Source organism: Macaca thibetana, chromosome 17, assembly GCF_024542745.1.
Source record: "Macaca thibetana thibetana isolate TM-01 chromosome 17, ASM2454274v1, whole genome shotgun sequence".
Lineage (NCBI taxonomy): Eukaryota > Metazoa > Chordata > Mammalia > Primates > Cercopithecidae > Macaca > Macaca thibetana.
In genome coordinates this window covers 15069880-15092090 of record NC_065594.1, presented here as the reverse complement: position 1 = coordinate 15092090, position 22211 = coordinate 15069880, and the positions used below count along the sequence as shown (strand labels likewise).

Below are 22211 nucleotides of genomic sequence, written 5' to 3'. Positions count from 1 at the left end.
ATTTAGCATTTACATCATACTTGGAAAGTATTTCAGAATAGTACTTTTTAATAATAAGTAGTCAAATACATAACTGGGATCAATGGACAGGAGAAAAATAAAATTTTAATTTTCCATTGAAAGGTGTAAGCTCAGGAAGAGAGAAAAATACTTATGTGTATTTGTATACTTATGTGTATTTGGGACAAACACAGGTCGTGGGCGACAGGACTGAAAGTCAGATTAACTGGATCAACATTCAGGCTGCGTACTGAGCCAGTCTAAGATTTCACCGAAATCTGGGAGCTGCTCCCACTCCCTGGACTTTTGTGCAAAGACTGGAGGAAGCTGTGAACAGCCTGGGCTAGGAGAACATTCCCGCTCTGGGAGGAGAGGCTCGCATGAGCTCATGGGGCTTTCCACCGCACACCCAGCCTTGGCAGCCACAAAGTGTCCAGTAGTGAAACCTGGCCCTTAAGTTCTCAAGGGCCTGTTGGAACATATTTGACTCTAAGCAGAGGACACTATTCCAAGGGTGACTCATGTCTTGGGGTCAAGTGGAGATGATGGGTGTGGGATCCATGAGCAGATCGAGCTCTTCCCCACGTGGGGGGCACCAGAGTGCATAGCTTGGGAGGGTTGGTCATCCGAAGAGGCGCTGCGTGGATGCATCCCGGGCAAGAAGGATGAGAGGGTGATCCACTGGCTTCCATACCCTGGGAAAGGTGTCAGACCGTGAGGTCACATCAAAAGGTATGGGTGTGGGTACCTCCTTCCCTCCCCCGACGGTGGGGGCCTCATCTCTGGGCCATATCACCTCTCTGCCTTGCATACTTCCTGGCTCAGACTCAGCCCTGTCCACGTTCTCTTCCACCATCTGATCTGCCCCCACCTCCCAACGACCACTTCTGGGGACTAGGGAGGTTTAGGGGTGTAGTCAGGCCAGATGTACCGAGGTCGCTGCGGTGGGAATAGGGCGCTGGGAGGGAGGAGGACCTGGGGCGCAGCCGTGGTGGGTGCGCCCTGCCAAGAAGGGCGGGGGCTACGGGGCGCGCACGCGGAGGAGGAGGAGGAGGAGGAGGGAGAAGGGAGGGCGTGTGAGCGAGAGAGACAAGAAAAGGGAGCGCGCCTGCCGCCGCCGCCGCCCTCCTCTGGAGAGAGAGGCTGGAGTGAGGCTGTGCGAAGCGCTGCATTTCAATGAGGACCGGCCGAGGCACATCCCTGCACTAGGGGCCGCAACCGAGACGCCGCGCTCCAGCAGCTGCTGCCGCCCAGCCCGGCCCCGCCGCCGCCCCCCAGCCCTGCAGCCCCGCAGCCCCAGCCGCGCCTAGCCCGGCGAGGACAGCACCAGGAGGCGGCCCCCAGCACGGCCACAAAGACCCCCGGCGGCGTCTCTCCGCGGACCGGTGCGTGGTTTGCCTTCCCTGGGGACGGGAGCTGAGGAGAGGGCGGCCGGAGGACTCCGCAACGCCCGCTCCGCGGGCAGCCGCGGGGCGCCGAGGGCAGGGCGGGCGCTCAGCTTGGCCCCGCCGCCCCGCCCGCAGTTCCTCGAAAGGCGGCCGCCTTGCCCTGGCCAGCCTGGCCCGACCCGGGGGGGTTGCGTGCGGCCGGCCCCGGGGCTGCTGGCACCTGCCTCTTTTGTTTGGTGCCACGGGTCTTTAAACCTGGAGTCGGGCGAGCGGGCCCTCCCAGGTTTTTCGCGTTGTTAGTGGAGATGGAGAGCCGGGGCGGAGGAGCTGGGAGAGGTGCTTATCATTGTCAGAACTGGCTGCGGAGCGGGAACCAAGGAAGGAGTGGCCGGGCCCGGCCTCTTATTGTGTGTGTGCTTTTCCGTGTGCCCGGGCCAGAGATGTGTGCTTGTGGATGGGGTCGATTCGTGCGTGGTGGTGGCTGCAGCGTGGGTGTTGCAAGTACGTTTGCAGGGTCTCAAGTTCCTTCAGGGACAGCGAGGCTGCCTCATGTTCAAATTAGTACCTGCAGTGCTAAAAGCATGCAGAGAGGAAATGGCATTTTTCCTCCTAGTGGGAGCGCACGCACAGCCCCGCAATGCCCCACAAAAGAGGCTGCTTTTGAGAACCAGGTTTGCGCGGAATTGCTGCTGGATTTGGCAAGGAGATGCTTGGTCGGTGAGAGAGCAGATGAAAGGTTTCATTCAAACCGGCTCCCTCTCTGCTGCACCTGTGAGTGTGTCCAGGCACGGTGCACACACGTTCAGCGACCACACTGCAGGGTGTTTCGTGAATACATTTTATGACTGTTCCTAAATATATTGCCTTTCAGTGGGAAAGGAAAGTAGGACAGCGTTTTAAGTATGAAATGTCACATGGATGCGGGTCAGAAGGGATTTTTAAGAGAGGTCATATAGAGGAAAATTATAAAAGATATGCACACACCCTGTGATGTCTACGTCCATGGTAGTGCACAGGCCTGGAAGGTATGTGTGTGCCTTTTATTCCATGCCAGTCCACCTGAATCCTAATCCTACGGTTAAAATATGCCTTGGGACTTCCAGGTCCAGCATGTATTTAGATGTGGTAGCATTTATGCCATTTTTTTTTCTTGGTATGTATGTGTGTAAATTTCTGAAACAAGAACCATGTGCTCATCTAGAGAAGGATGAACATAGATTCCTCAAAATGGTGAGAAATCCCACTGAGAACACTCAGGGATATTGGTTTCTTGAAATGGCAGGATTTATAGGAAAAGCTCTGATGAAAGCCAGTCGCCCTTCTTCCTTCCAGTGTCTGTGGTCGCTGTGGCTGAGGCGCTGTGGTGACCATCCTGGTGCCACTGCACATGTGCACTCAGGCCCTTGGCCACCTATGGTCTCTGAACATCGAGCTGTGTGTTCTCACAGGCTTCCTGTGCAGAAAGGGTGAACCTGTGGAAGGCCAGCGGACCTTCAGAAGCTCATGCATGGTTCAAATGTATGACTAAGCCAAGGTGAGGGAAAGAACACCTATTTTGTTGCCACGAATAATTACCAGCACACTAAGGTGTGGAGTGTGCTTCATTTAGAGGTAGCTGTAGCCTTGAAAATGATTTCACTCTGAATATGGTTTCTTTTGTCGACACCATTGCCCACTTTTGGACAGATTCAGGGAAGGGAAGTAAAAGGTGTAGCCCTGTCCTGGATGAACCTGTGATCCAGTTTGAGGAAATATGCAAATAAAATGAAACAAAGTAAACCATTTTTCTATTTTAAATTGTTCTTTTCTTCTCTTTTCATCTGGTGTGGGAATTCTTGGTCCTAAAAGCCCGTTCCCCCAGGGAATTCAAACTATTGCCAAATTATTTGGCCTTTGCCAATTGTCAGTCACTGAGAATTCGAAGTGCACTCTTTCTGGTAACAGAACTGTGCCATCCTTCCCTATGACCCTGCTTGTTTTCTTTTAGTTTATATCCATTTGGAAGGAAATCCCCAAACTCCTGGTGTTGGGAGAATGATCACTGCCTTTAAGAATAAAATACAAACTTCAAAAGCGAGTTTGGCCTTTATAATTTACAAAATGTTGAAGAGCTGAGTGAGTTGGTGTGAGTACTGGGAGTGCCTTCCACTCCACCCCCAAGACACACCCCCTCTTAGAAGACAAGAGAGCTGACTTTAAAAACATATAAATTAAAAAGTAAGAGCAGTTACCAGTATCATGGGCAAAAATTGGTTCTGTTTCACAACTAATGCCTACAGGATTGGATATCAAGTGATCATTGTTTTATAGTTATCTAACTTCAAAATCAGTGAAACCAGTTCAGAGCTGCCTATATATGGTATAACTTTTTTTGAAAAATGCATATTCTGACTCCTATGAGTTATTAAGATGCATGAAATAGTTTTCATATTTGGAGGGAAAAAAGTACACTGAACTCATTAACACTCCAGGTTTAAATCACACTTCATTTCTCCCTCCCCAGACCTTCAGTGGGGTCAGCAATGGATCCATAAGCAGCTAGATAGAATCACAAACATCAGAGGCTTGCTGACCACTGCTTCCTCTGTGTGCAGATGAGGTCCGGTTCAGTTATGTGGCCTGTCCAAGGTCACTGAGCTAGTTAGGAGTGAGCACTTACAAAATCTTGCTTCTCAGGCTGAAGAGCAACCAGTTTCAAAGGAGCAAGGGATGGAAAGCACCAACTTTGGAGTTACAGTAAATCTGGGTTCAAATCTCAACCCCTCAGTTATAATTTTGGGACCCTGGATTAATTCCATAGTTACCTAAGTACTGATAGTATTACCTACCTTGTTGGATTAATATGAGGTTTAGAAGAAAATTTTTAGCATATTATACAACTGATTGATGAGTAATAGTGTCACGTACATCCTAGGCCTTCAATAAGTATTGCTTTCTTCCACTTCATTTCTGGAGTACCAAATCTCTAGCCATGCTTTCGGGTGTGAAATTTTAGCCACTCTGAATGGATCAGAGGTCAGTTTACTGAGGGTCAAAGAAAGATTGTGGAGACAGTGGTACTTTGGTGAATTTTGGATGACCTTCAGAAAGGTGATGTCCATCTATATGGTGGGACTTGGGAAGTGCTTGTAAGGTTCTTGCTCCAGATTCTCCATTTTCTTGATATTCTATTTCAACATGCCTGAAATTTTGTCATTAAAATTTCTTTCCTTTGAATGCGTTGGTCTTTCCACTTTCTACATTGTCTCGTTAAAACACAGATTCCCCTGCAAGACTCCACAAACCTTTATCAACCAACCCCTTAGCAAGGATGAACTGGTCCCCCCAGGCAGCTTGCTGTGGGGACCAGGGGTTGCAAACGTACCTTTCAAAATCTCATGAGATGGAGATCAGGAAGAAAGCAGAGCTTCTCTTGCCAGAAAGAAAATATTCTATTCCTATTAGCTTTTTATGTGTCAGGGTCAGGAAGAGAAAAACAGATTTTATTAATTAAAAAATTAGTATTTATCGAATGTCAGACACTATGCTAAGAATTTCATGTGCACGAACTTATTTAATAGTTGATACTGACTACGAGGCAGGTACTGTTCTCATTCCCATTTTGTGGTTGAGGAAATCAAGGCTTAAAGATTCTGAGCAAGTAGATTTTTTAAGCTTACACAGCTAGCATGGGGTCAAGTGTAAATCGGCATCTTTAAGCCTCAATTTCTTCAATCACAAAGATAGAGAGCCTTAATGAAAGGAAGAACCAAGAAATGTACTTCCAAGCAACATTTTTTTCCCTTTCTTGTTGTTTCTCTTCCTTCTCCTCCTCCTCTTCCTTTTTCTTCTTTTTTTAAACTCAACTTTTCTGAAGTACTAAATGTAAGTAAATGAAGTATAGTGAATTTGCTTTTAAAAATATTGAATGTGTGAATATGTTGGAAAATCTTCTTTAAGTTGGTCCAACCTACAGATTGATTTAATTTGCTCTCCATCTGGCCATGGGGTGCACAAACACTATGTAAAACTTTGACAATCTGACTGTTATGCTGCCTGCCCTCTCTTTCTGTCCCAGCCCACCATAGCTACTTATCTTTCACTGATAATGATAGGAGAGCTTATTTTCTTCCTGCTACCAGGATTAGCACTCTGCTCTGCAAGGAGCAGTGGGCTTTGGAGTCAGGGAAACCTGGAACAGAGGTGCTGGTACAAGCATTTCTCAATTGTATTCCTTGGAGCAATTTAGGAGAAATTTTTCCGTGCCTCAGTTTCTTCATTTGTAAGGAAGGAAAATACTTTGGAAAGTTGTTGTGTCTACTGGGAATGATATCTGTTTGAAGCCTGATGCACCGCGGGCAACCTAGGAGCTGCTGCTAACAAATTTGTGGTTGATTAATAAGCTGTTTCTACTGGGCTCGGCCCCTTCTGTTGAGAGCGTGCAGAGGAGCCTGTGTTTATATGAATTCACATCCCTTTCTCTTTCTGTCCTACTTGATAACTCATATTAAATGTGTCATCCGTTAGAGCAATGTTTCCACCCAGCTGTTCTGAAGCAGACGCTTTGAAATCATGATCTCAAAATAACATCATCCCAAAACTTTGGGAGGCCAAAGGAGTTGGGGGGCGGGGGAGGATCACTTGTGGCCAGGGATTCAAGACCAGCCAGGACAATATAACAAGACCCTCATCACTACTACTAAAAACAGACAAACAAAGGAAATTAACCAGGTGTGGTGCAGGCACCTGTAACCTGTAGTAGTCCCGGCTACTCTGGGAAACTGATGCAGGAGGATCACTATAGCCCAGGAGTGTGAGGCTTCAGTGAGTACTTCAGTGAGTACCACCTCACTGTAGCCTGGGTGACAGAGCGGGACCCTGTCCCCAATTTTAAAAAAAGTATGTGTGTGTATATATATAATAGATATATGTTGTAACATATATATATATATAAAACTTACATCAATATATGTGTCTGCTTTTGTTTCTGGGGCTCGTAGATACTACTTGAAGTCCATCATGTCCTTCGGCAGAGACATGGAGCTGGAGCACTTCGACGAGCGGGATAAGGCTCAGAGATACAGCCGAGGGTCGCGGGTGAACGGCCTGCCCAGCCCGACTCACAGCGCCCACTGCAGCTTCTACCGCACCCGCACGCTGCAGACGCTCAGCTCCGAGAAGAAGGCCAAGAAAGTTCGTTTCTATCGAAACGGAGATCGATACTTCAAAGGGATTGTGTATGCCATCTCCCCAGACCGGTTCCGATCTTTCGAGGCCCTGCTGGCTGATTTGACCCGAACTCTGTCGGATAACGTGAATTTGCCCCAGGGAGTGAGAACAATCTACACCATTGATGGGCTCAAGAAGATTTCCAGCCTGGACCAACTGGTGGAAGGTGAGCGCTGTGAGATAACCCCCACGTGGCCCTACAGGTTCCAGGCTCAGATTTCCAGTGTTGTAGCCGATTCGCATTTGCCCTCTGACAGTTGGCATTCAGCCTTATGGCTGCGATCCTTATAGTTTCTCACATATGAATGTGCTATTGTGTAGTGTAAAAAGGAAAAAAAAAAAATGGTATTGTCAGGTAGCTTATAATAATTGGCCAAGGGAAAAAGTGCCTAATTCTACAGCATTCTGTATTTTCTTTCTCATACCCATGCTACATTAATTTTAAAAGTCCATTTATCTCTTCAATCTTATAGTTTATATTCGTTTCTAAATGCAAATTAAACTTTTGCTATCACGATATCCGAAAGTACTTGAACTGAAAATGACAAATGGATCATGAAATTTTAGAGTTGAAAAGAACCTTAGATAGCTATCAAACCCATTAATTTTATCTTTGGAGTCTGAGGACCAGAAAATTCAAATGACATATGAGTGCTTACGTGGTAAGATAGTGATGACCCTGGACCAAAACTTAGGTTTTCTGACAACTCATTCCACTGCGATGCTTCCTTTTGAGTTTAAAGGATTATTGTCTTTCTCTGATATTTGAGGATAGGCAAGGACTAATCTGTTCAGTTTAATTTTTAAAGTCCAGTCTAGGTTAATCGTAATTATCTGTTTCAGACATTTAATGTGGAAATAGGACTGTCTGCGTCCATAGATGCAGCCTGGTATCTTATGCAAGCAGAGAAAGTCATCGACTCTGGGCTATACTTGCCCCAGGACTGACCCGATTTGAACAGGGCATAAAGCCTGTCATTGTCTTAGAAATCATCGCCAATTAAAATGAGTTGGAGAAAAATGACTGGGATTAAATGTATACCAAGGTGCAAAAAAGGCTAGCAGATCCTCTTTGGAGAGTTGGTTTTTCTGAGATTGAGATCTCAAGACCCTGATGATGAATAAGTAGATGGTACAAAAGAACCTGGGAAAGGGAGGTTGGATGGAGTGTTGGAAGAGCTTGATTTCGCCTTGAGTTCATTTTTACTCCAGAATTATTTGCTCAGGCCATGTAACTCAACTGGGTCCAGGAGGGATGCCATATAATCCCTCCCTCTCTTGTGCAGGTAGCAGGAAGCACCCGTTTTGCAGCCCCGTTGGAGATGGGGGCTGTTCTCCCCTGACCGCACACTGACAGAGCCCTCTTGTCCTGCTTTGTAACCAGTGTTTGTATGTGATTCAAGGCTGGGGGCTTCTCTCTTTTTGCTTTCCTTCATGCCTTGGCAGGAATGCCAGCCTAATCACAGTGTGACTGGCCTTGAGAGCGTGCAGAGGAGCCTGTGTTTATTTTGTGGGAATTCACATCCCTTTTCGGTGACTTGACATGCTGCCAACATGCCTGTGGACTTGGCCTTTTTCCTTCTATTCAGAGGGTGGAACTTCCAGTAAATTAAAGGAGAAGAATGAACATGAAATTTTACTGTTTCGGCTTTAATTTCTGTGCCCTGTCCTTTGCATGACCTTGGGAAATCAAAGGTTAAATGAAACATTTGGTGATATAGTCCAGGGGATCTGGACAAAAGTCATCTGCAAAGTCAGGTGCATGACAGTCAACAAGCCATCCGTCTGAGGGCCGGTAGTACCGTAGGGAAAAATATGGCAGGATCTCAAAGCACATCCTAAGACAGCCATGGTTCCAGAGTCACTTGTGTAGCATCTATGGGGATTGGGGTACTTCAATCAGTTTCCCACCCAGAAATGATCTTTACTTAGAAGTGGCCAGAGATATTCCAATGACTTCCATCCACCAAGGAGAGGGTCTGGAAGGTGGCAGATGACAGTACTCCCTTCACATCTAGGGACCATCAAAATTATGGCATGCTTGTCACCATCTTCTTTGTCTTTTACTGCAAAATAATGCTTGCTCTGAGGGACTGATGTCTTGACTGAAGGTAATAATGATAGCTCTCAGTCACTGAGCATGTGCCAGGCACTGGCCAAATCCTTGCATATATGAATACATTTAATTCTCACAATGATCCTAGGAGGTAGGAACTGTTATCCTTTTTTTTTTTTTTTTTTTTTTTTTTACGGAGTCTAGCTCTGTTGCCCAAGGTGACTGCAAGCCCCGCCTCCTGGGTTCACGAAACGCAGCCTCCTGAGGTACAGTGTCGGCTAATTTTTTTTAAATTTTAGTGACGGGGTTTCACCGTGTTAGCCAGGATGGTCTCGCTCAAACTCCCACTGGGATTACAAGCCACCGCGCCCGGCCGGAAAAAATGGTAGAGTACAGTGTGGTTAAATGATCCGCTCAAACTCACAAAGAAAAAAATGGTAGAAGGTTTTGAACCCAGGAAGGCTAGTGCCAAAGCTTGAGCTCAGAACTACCTATAAGATGTTGCGTGCTATGAATTCAGCTCCTATAAAAAGCACTGTTGTGTTTGCTTTAATACAGTGGATTTTTTTGTGATATAATGGAATGGTAGATATTTCAGTGTAAAGTTAACTACAAACCCTAAGTTGTTCGCATGGCTGTTAGTGACATTGAGGTGTTATTGTATTAGTTTCTTCTTGAAAACAAATGTTTTTAATCTTGACATAATTCCAGGAAAGAAAGATGCTGCTCCTGGAAACACTTTAATATTTCCATTTGCCCCAAAATACTTTTTCCCCTCAATCAATATGAAGTAACTGCCAACTGAATATTCTGATGTTTAAAAATGACTTTTTTGAAAAAAAAATTCTCTGATTGAATGAATGGTAACTTTGGTACAGTGTGCGAGTTCACCATGTTGGCTGCATTTATTTTTTGAATTTTCATTTAAACAGATTTTTTTCTAATTCATAACACTGACAATTAGCATGCAGCTGCAGTTAGTGTTTAAATAGCTGGAAATTCATTTAGATTCGCCTCTTTGTCAATTACATTTTTTGCTTAGTCTGTTAAAATGCAAACCGTTGCTTCATATTCATCATTAGGCTCATATCTCTCACTTTACATACTAATTTTATGTAAACGTCAATGCATGTTATTAGCTTTTCATTTCCCCTTCCAATATGACGATGTTTGAGTTTTAAATTAAATTCTTTTAGTGGGTGCAGTGACAAGTGTATTGGACTTATAATTATTTACTTGCTCTTTCTCACTTGCTCTCTGACTAAAATTTCTGAATTACAATGATATTTGTGAATTTCTTTATAACAGTCTCGTGGTCACTGTCACTGTTTTGTTTTTTTTCTATGGATTATTATGCCTAAGGGTGGTTTAAGCATATTGGTAGAGCTAGCTGTATGTATTTAGCTGAGCCAAAATGATATAGTCAGTGTGAATGTGTGTGTCTATGATTGTTTGTGTGTCACTTATGCACACATATTCACATGCATACACCTAAGAGCATTCCAAAGGTGATACTCTTGTTTGCTTTCAAAATGGCCTTAATATGTTATTTTAAAAAATCATGGTGCTTAATAAGGAAAGTTGAATTGAAGGCCTATTTCTGCAAGTGATTCATCTTGAGACTTGGCCTCATTTCCCCCAATTTTGCACCATCTGTATTCTACTGTAGGTATGTAAATGTTGTGAAGATAAAAGAAGGTGTGACATTTAAAGCCTTTGAACTCTTAGGAGAAAGATGTAATGTAAACCTGGAGCATTGATGGATTGACTGATTTGTTCTTCTTTTAACATCTTATGAAAGTGTACATGTGAGAGGGCCAGAACATTGTATTTAAACATTAAAATAAAAACTCAGTAGATATGTAATCTTCTCGATACAAATAAGTGAATTTGTTCATCAGATCTGCCCTATTAGAGATGAGTGCCTCCTCTTCTTTGGTTCTAATGCATGCCTTGGCTTTTCACTAATCCTATATGGACATTGCCTGACTATGGCGCTGTAGTTTCCATAAGGGCTTTTTCCAAGTTTCTATCATAATTCCCCTCTCAGGATTAAACCCATGCTTCACCCTGCAGTTAGGGAATCTCTTTCCTACCATAGCCTCTGGATTACCCATCTTTTCCTATTCCCTAATAGAGCATCCTCTACTTTATTTCCCTATTTCACTGGCTTTCTCTATGCCTCTCCTTGCTATATTGAATTTCTTAAAATTAATTTTTGAATAGCTATAAAACCTGCTCTTCCTAAAATTCCTCAGAGGGGACCACTTTACTAGTTTCTTTTTCTTTTTCTTTTTTTTTTTTTTTTTTTTTTTTTGAGACGGAGTCTCGCTCTATCACCCAGGCTGGAGTGCAGTGGCTGGATCTCAGCTCACTGCAAGCTCCGCCTCCCAGGTTTATGCCATTCTCCTGCCTCAGCCTCCTGAGTAGCTGGGACTACATAGTTTCTTTTTCTTTTCTTTTTTCTTTCTTTTTCTTTGTTTAAAAAAACAAACAAAACAAACAAAAAACAAAAAAACAGGGTTTTGCCATGTTGCCCAGGCTGGTCTCAAACTCCTGGGCTCAAGCCATCCACCCTCTTCAGCCTCCCAAAATGCTGGGATTTCAGGCATGAGACACTGCGCCCAGCCTACTAGTTTCTTGAGTATCCTCTCAGAGATACCAGTGCATGTGAAGGACACATATACAGCAATGCCCCCTTATCCTGGAAGGAAATACATTCTAAGACCCCCCCAGTGGTTGCCTGAAACTGCAAATAGTATTGAACCCTGTATAAACTATGCTTTTTTCCTATGAATACATACCTATGATGAAGATATGTATATGATGCAAGGTATATGATAAAGTTTAATTTATAAATTAGGCATGGCAAGAGATTAACAACAAAAACAAATAATAAACTGGAACAATTATAACAGTATACGGCAATAAAAGTTATGTGAATGTAGTGTCTCTCTCAAAACATCCTTTTGTACTGTGCTTGCCCTTCTTGTGATAAAGATGGAGGAAGCAAAATGGCGTGAGAGTTCATCACACCACTCATAACTGCATGCCGTTTACAATTCATGAATTGTTTGTTTCTGGGTTTTTTCATGTAATATTTTTGGACCTCGGTTGACTGCAGGTAACTGAAACCATGGATAAGGTGGGGCAGTACTATAATTTGCCCAGAAGGTAACTTTCTATGCCCACACTTCTGCAGCTTGCTTTGTGTACTTAACAATATACCCTGAAGACCTTTCCATATCGGCACATCCAAAACCACTGTGTTCTTTTATTGACTTTATAGTACTCCTTTATACAAAGGTACCATCATTTATTTAACTAGTCTTTTATCAATGTGCTTTTAGGTTGTGTCCAATTCTTTGTTATTATAGACAGTTTTGTGATGAGTATCCTTGGATAGATGTTTTCCACTCATGTAGGAGAATATCTTTAGGATAAATTCCTAGAAGTAATATTGTTGGGTAGAGAGGTACAAACGTTAACATTTTAAGCACTATTTGCAAAATTCCCCTTCATAAAAGTGGTTTCAGTTTACACACCAACCAGTTATGTATGAGAGTGACTGTTTCTCTACCCTCAACAAGATGTTTTGAAATCAGATGTTTTCCCATTAACTAACCCATTAACAAAAGAAAACTATATGTCTTCTCATAGTTTTAATTTTCATCTTTTCATATGTTTAAAAGGCATTTGTATTTCATTTTCTCTGCATTGTCTCTCCATCATTGATGATCATTTTCCTGTCAGGTTAGGGTCTTTTTTATTAACTTTTAGAATGTTTTTTCTTTTAAATATATTAACTCTTTATAATAGTGATTGAGAGGGCAGTCATGTGTCATTTAATAATGTGGATATGTTCTGAGAAATGTGTTGTTAGGCAATTTTGCCATTGTGGGAACATCATAGAGTGTACTTACACAAACCTGGATGGTGTAGCCTACTCCACACCTAGGCTGTATGGTATAGCCTGTTGTTCCCAGACTATAAACCTGTACAGCCTGTTACTGTACTAAATACTATAGACAATTATAACACAATGGTATTTGTGTATCTAAACATATCTAGACATAGAAAAGGTACAATAAAAATATGGTGTTATAATCTTATGGGACCATTGTCATAGATGTAGTCTGTCATTGAACAAAATGTTGTGGCATATGACTCTATTTTTTCCAGATTTCTCTTTAGTGACTTCATTTATTGTGTTTTTTGCCATATAGATGTACAAAACAATTATATAATCAAATGTAGTATTATTATTTATGTGTAGCTTGATTTTTTTTTTTTTTTTTTTTTGACGCGGAGTCTTGCTCTGTGCCCCAGGCTGGAGTGCAGTGGCGCGATCTCGGCTTACTGCAAGCTCCGCTCCCCCGGGTTCACGCCATTCTCCTGCCTCAGCCTCCCGAGTAGCTGGGACTACAGGCGCCCGCCACCTCGCCCGGCTAATTTTCTTGTATTTTTAGTAGAGACGGGGTTTCACCGTGTTAGCCAGGATGGTCTCGATCTCCTGACCTCATGATCCGCCCGTCTCGGCCTCCCAAAGTGCTGGGATTACAGGCTTGAGCCACCGCGCCCGGCCAATGTGTAGCTTGATTTTTATGCCTCTTGGGTCCTTTGTATAATGAGATCATAAAGCCATTTTTCCTCATTTTCTTGTGGTATTTTTATGTTTTCACTTTAAAAATATTTTAATGGAAGTCATATTGTTATAATATGTGAGATAGGGATTCAGTTCAACATTTTTTCCAGGCTATTTGCTTCATTTCTTTAACATTATATTTTCAGATTAATTTGGACTTATAGAAGTATCACCGAGATAGGAAGTTCCTGTTTACCCTTCACCCGTCTTCCCATAATGGAACAGCACACACAATCATGGTACAATGAACAAAACTAAGAAGTTAACTTTGGTACAATACAGTAGCTGAACTACAGGCTTCATTTGGTTTTCATTCATTTCCCCACTGATGTCCCTTTTTTATTCCAGAATCACACATTGCATTTAGTTGTGGTGTCTGCTTCATCTCCTTGAAGCTATGACGTTTCTTCTGTCTTTTCTTATCTTTAATGACCTTGACAGTTTTGAAAAATACCAGTCAGTTATCTTGTAGAGTGTCCCACAGTTTGGGTTTGTCTGATGATTAGATTGATGTTATGCACAGAAGTCATGTTTTGTCCTCAGTACATCATTTCAGGGGGTACATGATGTTGATATGTCTTGTTGGTTACCTGTGATCATTTGGTGAAGGCAGTGTCTGTCAGGTATATTCACTCTAAAGTTATGATTTTCCCCTTTGTAACTAATATTTTGGGAAAAAACTTTGATGCTCTGTAAATATCTTGTTTCTCCTTAAGCTTTTGCCCATGAATTTTGACATTTATTGGTGGATCTTTCCTATAGCAGTTATTACTATTTTGTTCTAATGGTGATTTTCTTTTCCCTCTTTACTTGCCAAATTTCTAAACATTACTGTCCTCCATTTTCCTGTCTTTGGATCATCTATGGTGATCTCATCAACTGACATTATTTTAACCACTCTTTTAAGGCCTATTACTCCCAAATCAGATCTTTCTTCTGCCCTCCAACTACCTTGATATATGTAAGTGATTCTCTTCCTTAGTTCTTTCAAGCTCAACATGTGTAATTGTGGACTCATTCTTTTCCATTTTCCAAAATTCATTCTTTCTCTCATATTTCAGCTCTTATTAAATAGTGTTACCACCTGCTAGGGTCCTGATGTTTGGGACCCCCTCAAAATTCACATATGAAGGTATTAAGGGGTAGGGCTTTTGGTAGGTGATTATTAGTTCATGAGGCTGGAGCTTTTATGAATGGGATTCATTGCTTTATGAAAGAGGCCTCCAAAAATTGCCTTGACCCTTCAACCCTGTGAAGATACAATGAAAAGATACCATCTGTGAGGAAGTGGGGCCCTCACCAAACACTAAATCTGACTGTGTCTTGATCTTGGACTTCCCAGCCTCCAGAACAGTGAGAAATAAATGTGTGTTGTTTATAAGCCTCCAGTTGATGGTCTTTTGTTATAGCAGCCAAAGGACTAGGACACCACATAACTTAACATCAACCTTAACATCTCTCTCTCTTAATCCCTCAAATCCAGGCTATCATCAAATTTTGTTGATTCTGCTTAAGACATTTCTCCAACTTGTTCTCTCTTCTCCATCACCTATTTCTGCTTGCTGGAAATCTCCAACTGATTGGCTTCTAGGAACTTCAAATTTAATATGTGCACAGTCAACTTAATTTCCTTCTTTACTGCCTATTCCAAACCTGTTCCTCTTCTAATTATACCTATTATGGTGTATGGGAAGTAGGCCCAAAGAGAATTTTCAGTGTCCTCACTTCAGTGTCTTTGTTGCCTCATATTCCCTCAGAACCCATATCCAGTCAATTGCCAATTCTGGCTGGTTGTATCTGCTAAATACGCCCGTAGCATCCACTCCTCTGTCCCTAGTGTAGATATGTAACATTCAGTTCACCTCCTGTCGTAGTCAGCTGTAATGACTTTCTAGGTGATATCTCCCCGTGTTCACTTCAGCCCGTCATTCACACTGCAGCCAGTGTAACCTGTCTATCATCCAGGGCTGATCACGTGTAAAACTCTGACCTTGTTGCCTGATGTGGTTTTATCTAACTCATCTGTCTATGGAACCATTTTTATTTCATTTTTTTTTTGAGAAAATATATTAATATATATCACAGCATATCCCTTTCTGTACTGTGCGACAGAGCATATTATTATTTTATTTTTCTCTGGAATGCTCTCCTCTCTCTTTTTTGTCAATGGTAATCTTACCCTTACTTCCAAGGCCAGTGTGAATTCTATTTCCCTTTCATTGATAGCCCAGTGGGAAGTAGGAAGTGACTTCTTTCTCCTCTGAGTTAGGATGGCCTACACTACTTACTTACCATTACCACTTACTGCCTTGTGGTGGAATCTTTTCATAGACACATCTTGCTTTCTAACCTATTTGAAGACAGGCTCCTGACTTAGGTTTCTTTCCCTCCCCAGAGTGGCTGAGTTAGGTCTTGCACCTATGACTTAGGATTTAGGAGGTTGTGTTTAATTTTTAGGTTTCACTGTTAATGCTATACGTACTTGTCACAGTTTTGTTATTTGTTGTTCTGTTGTTAGGCACAATTTTTAGCAATGAGATTATGGGTATAAACATTTTCGTGGCTCCAAGTAGTTTTCCATGTTGCTTTTTAAAAATGATTGTTACCAATTTAGTGTCTGTAATGGTGTTTCCTATTTATACTTTATTTTGTGTTTATCGTTTGTCATAGATTTTAGCACCTTGTATTATTTTGTTGCTGCAACCTCGATACCACTTGTTTTCATTATTCTTTTGTTGCAATTACAATAGGTACAAGAGTACATCTTAAAACTGCTTTAACCTGCCTTAACCTTGCATTTCTTGGCTTACTATTTGAGCACCTTCCATGTGTTTTCCGTATATTCTTTGTTTTGTTTTTCTCCTTTGCCGTCTATTTTTGCACCTTGTATTTTTGTAAATTATAATAAGCCATGTTTATTATAATAAGAAATAAGAAAAAGAGTGTCTACTTTTCAATTTCAAAAAGTTTAGATCTCTCATATTTTTTCCTTAATGTTTTTCTGTTGCTTCGGATTTGAGAAGGTGACATGTCCACAGGTCTGACATACACATTCAAATTCATTTTCTATCAGCTTACTTTTATGTTCTATTGTGTTAGGGAAGACTTCTGGGAAGGAGTGACCCATTAGCGCCTTTGGGAAATCTTTTTTCTTGCCTTTAATAGCTCGATGAAAATCATCCTAAGCCAGTGACTTCCAGGTAGATTATGAAATGTTGCTGCGCGTATCTGAGTTGCCTCATAAGATGTAATATCCAGAAGGCACTTTATGATATTCTATTCTATAAACAATATTTCATGGAATTTAATTCAGTTTGGTTGCAGAGGTTTCAATACATATTTGAGTTTTTTTCTAGATTTTGCCATAACTCACAATAATGAAATTTAATTGCCAGGGTTTTTAATCAGAAAGTTTATCCTCTGGAAAAAATGAAATATATTACAGATATCCTTCACTTAAGATACTTTTGACTATGCCACATATTGATCTTAAAGGAAGCCTAGAGGAGGTGACAACCAGCTCTAGTAATGTGAAAGATGGAGATGAGGGCATTTTCAGACTGAAGTTAAGTAATATCAGAACTGGAATTTACAAGCCACCACTCTTAGCCAATGAAAAAACTCCCGCAATAAGAGGCAAATTTGTAAAATCCCCCAACATAGAGTCTTGTGGAGGAGCACTTTTATAGCTAACACACTGCAGGTGCAGTCACCCAGGGAACTGGTACCACATTATCAGTTTTCAGTAGTGCCTAGGGAAGTCATTTTAAGTGGAAATATTCTTATTCTGTAATGGAAGCTAATGGCAAAGTAGAATTAACTTCACAGATTTTTAAAATAATAAATCTTATTAGAGAAAATGTATTGTTATGCTTTGAAGAATAATGGCAAGTATGATCATTTAAAAATACAGGCCAGGCATGGTGGCTTACGCCTGTAATCCCAGCACTTTGGGAGGCCGAGGTGGGTGGATCACTTGAGGCCAGGATTTGAGGCCAGGAGTGTCAACGTGATGAAATCCCGTCTCTACTAAAAATATAAAAATTTGCTGGGCGTGTTGGTGCATGCCTATAATCCCAGCTACTCAGGAGGCTGAGGCAGGAGAATTGCTTGGACTCAGGAGGCAGAGGTTGCAGTGAGCTGAGATCACACCACTGCACTCCAGCCTGGGTGACAGAGTGAGACTCTGTCTCACAAAAATAAAAAACAAAACATAAAAATAAAAATACGTAGATGATTTTTTAAGCAAAGATTCTTCAGTATCTTAAAAATAATCTAATATTCTTACTTACATATTATTTTACCCTCCAACTTTCTGAAAATATTGAAACCTTTCAGGAAAGAAATTACCACATTCTGATATTTTAGTATCAGTTGGATCCAAACATAATTTCATGCTTTATTTCCTTACCTTTTTAAAAAACTGTCATTTTCTTTATCTCTCTCTACTTAAAAACAAAGATTAGTTTTTGGCCTTCATAAATGCTACAACAAAATTTGGGCAGATGCTGCTTCAGCAGTTCTTGCTATTTGTTGGGGTGTCTTAGATCCCAGAGTATTACCTTTCAAGTGAAGAATCAGTCTTATCATAGAATCTTTAGGGCTTGAACAAACTGAAAAAAAAAAAAAAAAAAATGGTTGTATGACAACCAACCAAAAAATCATGATGTTTTGTAATTTCCGGTACCATTTCTAAGAGTTTTGCAATCATGCCCATCCTTGTTCAAGTTCACCTATAGGAAGTAATGCAAAGCTTCCAAACCTAATTTTGGGCTATTTTGTTGAAAAATACCTTAGTTCTTTTGTTTGTTCGTTTTAGACAAATTCACTTTTATTTCATTGTTGCAGTAAAAGTTATACCAAAAGACTTTGGAATGTGGGGTGGCTTAGTGTATGTAAGAGGAAGTATACTACAGTAATTATAAGCTTACTTTATCATGTTATTTTGTTTGTTTGTTTGTTTTTTAAATAAAGAGAGATGGGATCTCGCTCTGTTGCCCAGGTTGGAGTGCAGCAGCACAATCATGGCTCACTGCAGCCTCATCCACCCAGGCTCAAGCGATACTCCCACCTCAGCCCCCCAAGTAGCTGGGACTACATGTGTGAGCCACCATGTTTGGCCCTGTCTTGTTATTTTTGAATGGCACTTAGCACACATACCTCATGTCAATACTTGAATGCTCTCTAAAAATGATTATTTAAACAAGATTATAACCTATCTCTTAAATCTCAGTCTCACTAAGGAAGAGACTGAACACTGGATATCCAGAGCTATTTGACCAAATCAAAACTATGTTTTCTTCATTCAGAACAATCACATTTGTTAATTTATAATTATCGATGATAATTAGCCCATGAATTGAAAAGCTATTTTTTACAAAATCAGAAAATACAACCAACTTTAATTTAACTATGTTAAGGCAGGAACCACATCTCTTGTGGCAGAGAGAAATTCAGTATTACGATTACAGTAAAAATAGTTAAACCATGGATTCAAATAGATTTAATGGAAATTTCTTTGCACGATAAAATGGAAATTTACTAGCATAAGGAAATCAATGGAAATTTATTAGCATAAGGAAATCCATCTGGGCCTTTCCTGAATTCCTGAATAGTGTCGCAGACTCTGAATGACTGTGGTGTGTGATCTTGGATTTGGTGGCAGCTCCTTCTCCTTCCTTTAGCTGTTGCTTTCCTGTTAGCACAGTATCATCTGTTACTGGAGTCTCACATCCTTCTCTAAGATTCACATTCCAGTCTTTAAATCTGATTATCCGGCAGAGGAGCCTCACATTTACAGCACAGATTAAACACATATTTTTTTTCTGATCATTGTTGCTTGAACCAAACCAGCAATGCCTTCTCAGTGTCACGGGAGAACTTTCTTATGCTTTTAAACATTTTCAGGGTGCTTTATCTAAGAAGATATTTTTAAAAAGTGTTTATTGTCTCTTCTAACAAACTCATTCCATGTTGCTATGTTCTTTAAAGCTGCTCCCTCTTCTAATACATTTTTAAAATTTTTGTTGAAATGTACTCTCTATATCTTTGTTTTGCTTTTAGTTATTAGCTTAGTATATAAACTTAAAAATGATCAGACAATTGTATATCTTCAGTTAGCACAGAATTCTGACAAAGGCTAGCTTTACCAGCTCAATTACATGCTGTGTGTCTCACTGGGGAGTGTTGGGGGCATTCTCACATTGACATGGACCCAACGTGGTGTCCACTGGTAACTGTTCAATATAAGACCTGCTTACTGATTTCTAGTAATTTTGTTTTTGAATTTTTCTTTGTGGCTTACTGCACAATTAGGGTAATATAGCCTCAGGTCATTTTCACTTACATAGCAAGTTTGCATCTGAGATCACTTTGATCTCTATCTTCTAACTTGATCTTCATAAAAACCTAATGAGGTTTTACTTTATAGATAAATAAACCACCACCCAGAAATCTGAGGGACTGGTCCAAAGTCACATGCTTGGAGAGGCCAGGTTTTGAGCCCAAATTTCCAATTCTCTCTTCCCACTATCATGTTCAGGTCATCACTCCATGAAACCTCCAAAAACACTGCTGTTTCTGTAGTACCCAAATATGCCTTTCTCAGAATTTAAGTAAATATCAAAAATCTGTATATGTTTTTGATATTTACTGAAATCCTGAGAAAGACATAGCTGAGACAAGTCGTGATATGCCAAGTGAATAGAAAGGGGGTTGGTTTAACTTGCACTATTCATACAACTTCTAGTGAGGCATAATGTGTATGTATACACATTATAGGATATTTTAAGAACATCTGCAAAACAAGTGTTCAATGACATGTATAACTGTTCTTTTTAACTTTTGAAGGCCTGCTTCAGTTATTTTTATGCGACTGCTTGTTCTTTGGCCTTGGATGTTTGCACTGTTAATTTAAAAATAATACAAGGACTTAGATAAAAGAATGGGCTGTGTTAGATTAGGCCTAGGTCATTTTACCTGCAATTATGAAGGCCTTTCAGCATTTTTACCTATTCCTAGTTACAAAAACTTATTAACACAGAAAAAAAGCCATTACAAAATCTTTACTTTCAAAAGACTTTGACCTATCTTTATGAAATATGTATTTAGAATTCGTCATTTCACAATTTGTTGTCTCTTGGTTCTTGTTTTTCTTTTTTGTCTGCGTGATCTTCATCTACTTAATAGTCTGATTATTTTCATTAAAAAATTTCCTGCTAAGGTGTCATTTTTAATAAAAATTTATTTATTTTTTTAGAGCCCATTTTTGAAGCTGTAGTTTGTATGTTGAACACTTCTAAAACTTTTTACTTATGAACAAGTATGAATTGACTTTACAGTGTGTGTGGATCACTGTGATTGGCACTATGTAGATGAGAGAAAGAAAGGGTGATTATTTGCTTGCTTTTGGAACTTTACTGGGCTTTACAAAATCTTTAGTATCACCTCTCATCAAATTCATAAATTATATGACTATTTTTAGATGCTGTATTCTGATTCATTCTTAGTGTCTAAATTATCTCAGGTAGCAAATGTAGGTACTTCCGATTTTGAAGTTTTCTGCAAATTTAAATATCTCTAATTCCCAAAGAATATTTTCTATTTTAAATTCACTTTCACACTTCTCTAAGGTCTTTTCAAGCGGATCAGCATTCCTATCACCAACCTTAAGATGAAGAAATGGAGGAATAATGTTTTGTTTTGTTTTTCCAGGATGTGGATCTGTTACTGACAGTGCCAGACTAGTAATCAGAAATCTTTCTTTTTCCCTGATGATTAATCATACTTCCATTGTCTGAAAAGTCAGGGCTAGCTCTTGCCCCTAAGCAGAAAAGGCAAAAGAGAGGATAAGTAGGAAAAAAGAAATGGGTATATTTTCGTTTAAATTTAAATATATTTCTCTCTTCCTCAGGAGAGAGTTATGTATGTGGCTCAATAGAGCCCTTCAAGAAACTGGAGTACACCAAGAACGTGAACCCCAACTGGTCGGTGAATGTCAAGACCACCTCGGCTTCTCGAGCGGTGTCTTCACTGGCCACTGCCAAAGGGAGCCCTTCAGAGGTGCGAGAGAATAAGGATTTCATTCGGCCCAAGCTGGTCACCATCATCAGAAGTGGTGTGAAGCCGCGGAAAGCTGTCAGGATTCTGCTGAACAAGAAAACGGCTCATTCCTTTGAGCAGGTCCTCACTGATATCACTGATGCCATCAAGCTGGACTCGGGAGTGGTGAAACGCCTGTACACATTGGATGGGAAACAGGTAAGAGACATATTGTGATGTGACTTTGCCTTTGAGGCAAGAACCAGGGAGTTGGAGGGTGTACGTGGTTAAAGCATACATTTTGCTCAAGTTGTTAAAAGACCTGGGTGACTTAATCAACAAATATGTACTTGCTGGCCCTAGAACAGTCAGAAGTTTGAGTTGAGCAGGATTATTCTTAGGAATAAAGTAAGAAAAAAAATGCGTATCTTTGAAGATTAAATAATTACTCAGGGATTTCTACTTTTTCATTTATTATTGCTTAACATAATGGTTCTTTTCTGTCATCTGTTTTCAGTTTTCTCATAGGTCTTATAGCCTTAAGGATGACTGAGGTATAGAAGTAAACTGTGACCAGTAGGGACAATTCTAACTTATTTCTTTGACCTAAATATTTTATGATTTTAAGTCTTTGTAGTGTTTGTTCACTGGTGAGATTTACTTACATGTTATAGATTTTCAAATGTGTATCTAAGAAATGACATATTTCCATCTGGATAGCTTTAAAGTCATATTTCTAGAATAGTATTTATCTTGTATATTTCAGTGTTAAAATAAAAGGGAGGTTTTTTAGCTACAGAAGGAACATCAGTTGACTTGGATGGGTGATCATTTTAATGTGAATTGGTCAAATGAATCCAAAGGAAGCATCACC

General features: G+C 40.6%; 1 protein-coding gene across 4 annotated transcripts in view; it reads left to right on the top strand.

The window, feature by feature from the left end:
• The first annotated feature begins 677 nt into the window (after positions 1–677).
• Positions 678–22211, top strand: part of DCLK1 (doublecortin like kinase 1) — a 352724-nt gene continuing 331190 nt past the window's right edge. The window contains exons 1-3 of one of the 4 annotated variants that reach the window (XM_050766067.1): positions 678–732; positions 6368–6762; positions 21210–21556. In XM_050766067.1, coding sequence (XP_050622024.1) covers positions 6387–6762; positions 21210–21556 — 723 coding nt within the window. In that variant the 5' untranslated portion in view covers positions 678–732; positions 6368–6386. Of the gene's footprint in view, positions 733–1281; positions 1386–2843; positions 2923–6367; positions 6763–21209; positions 21557–22211 lie in introns of those variants that run through there. The other 3 variants (XM_050766068.1, XM_050766070.1, XM_050766066.1) reach the window with 3 other exon arrangements.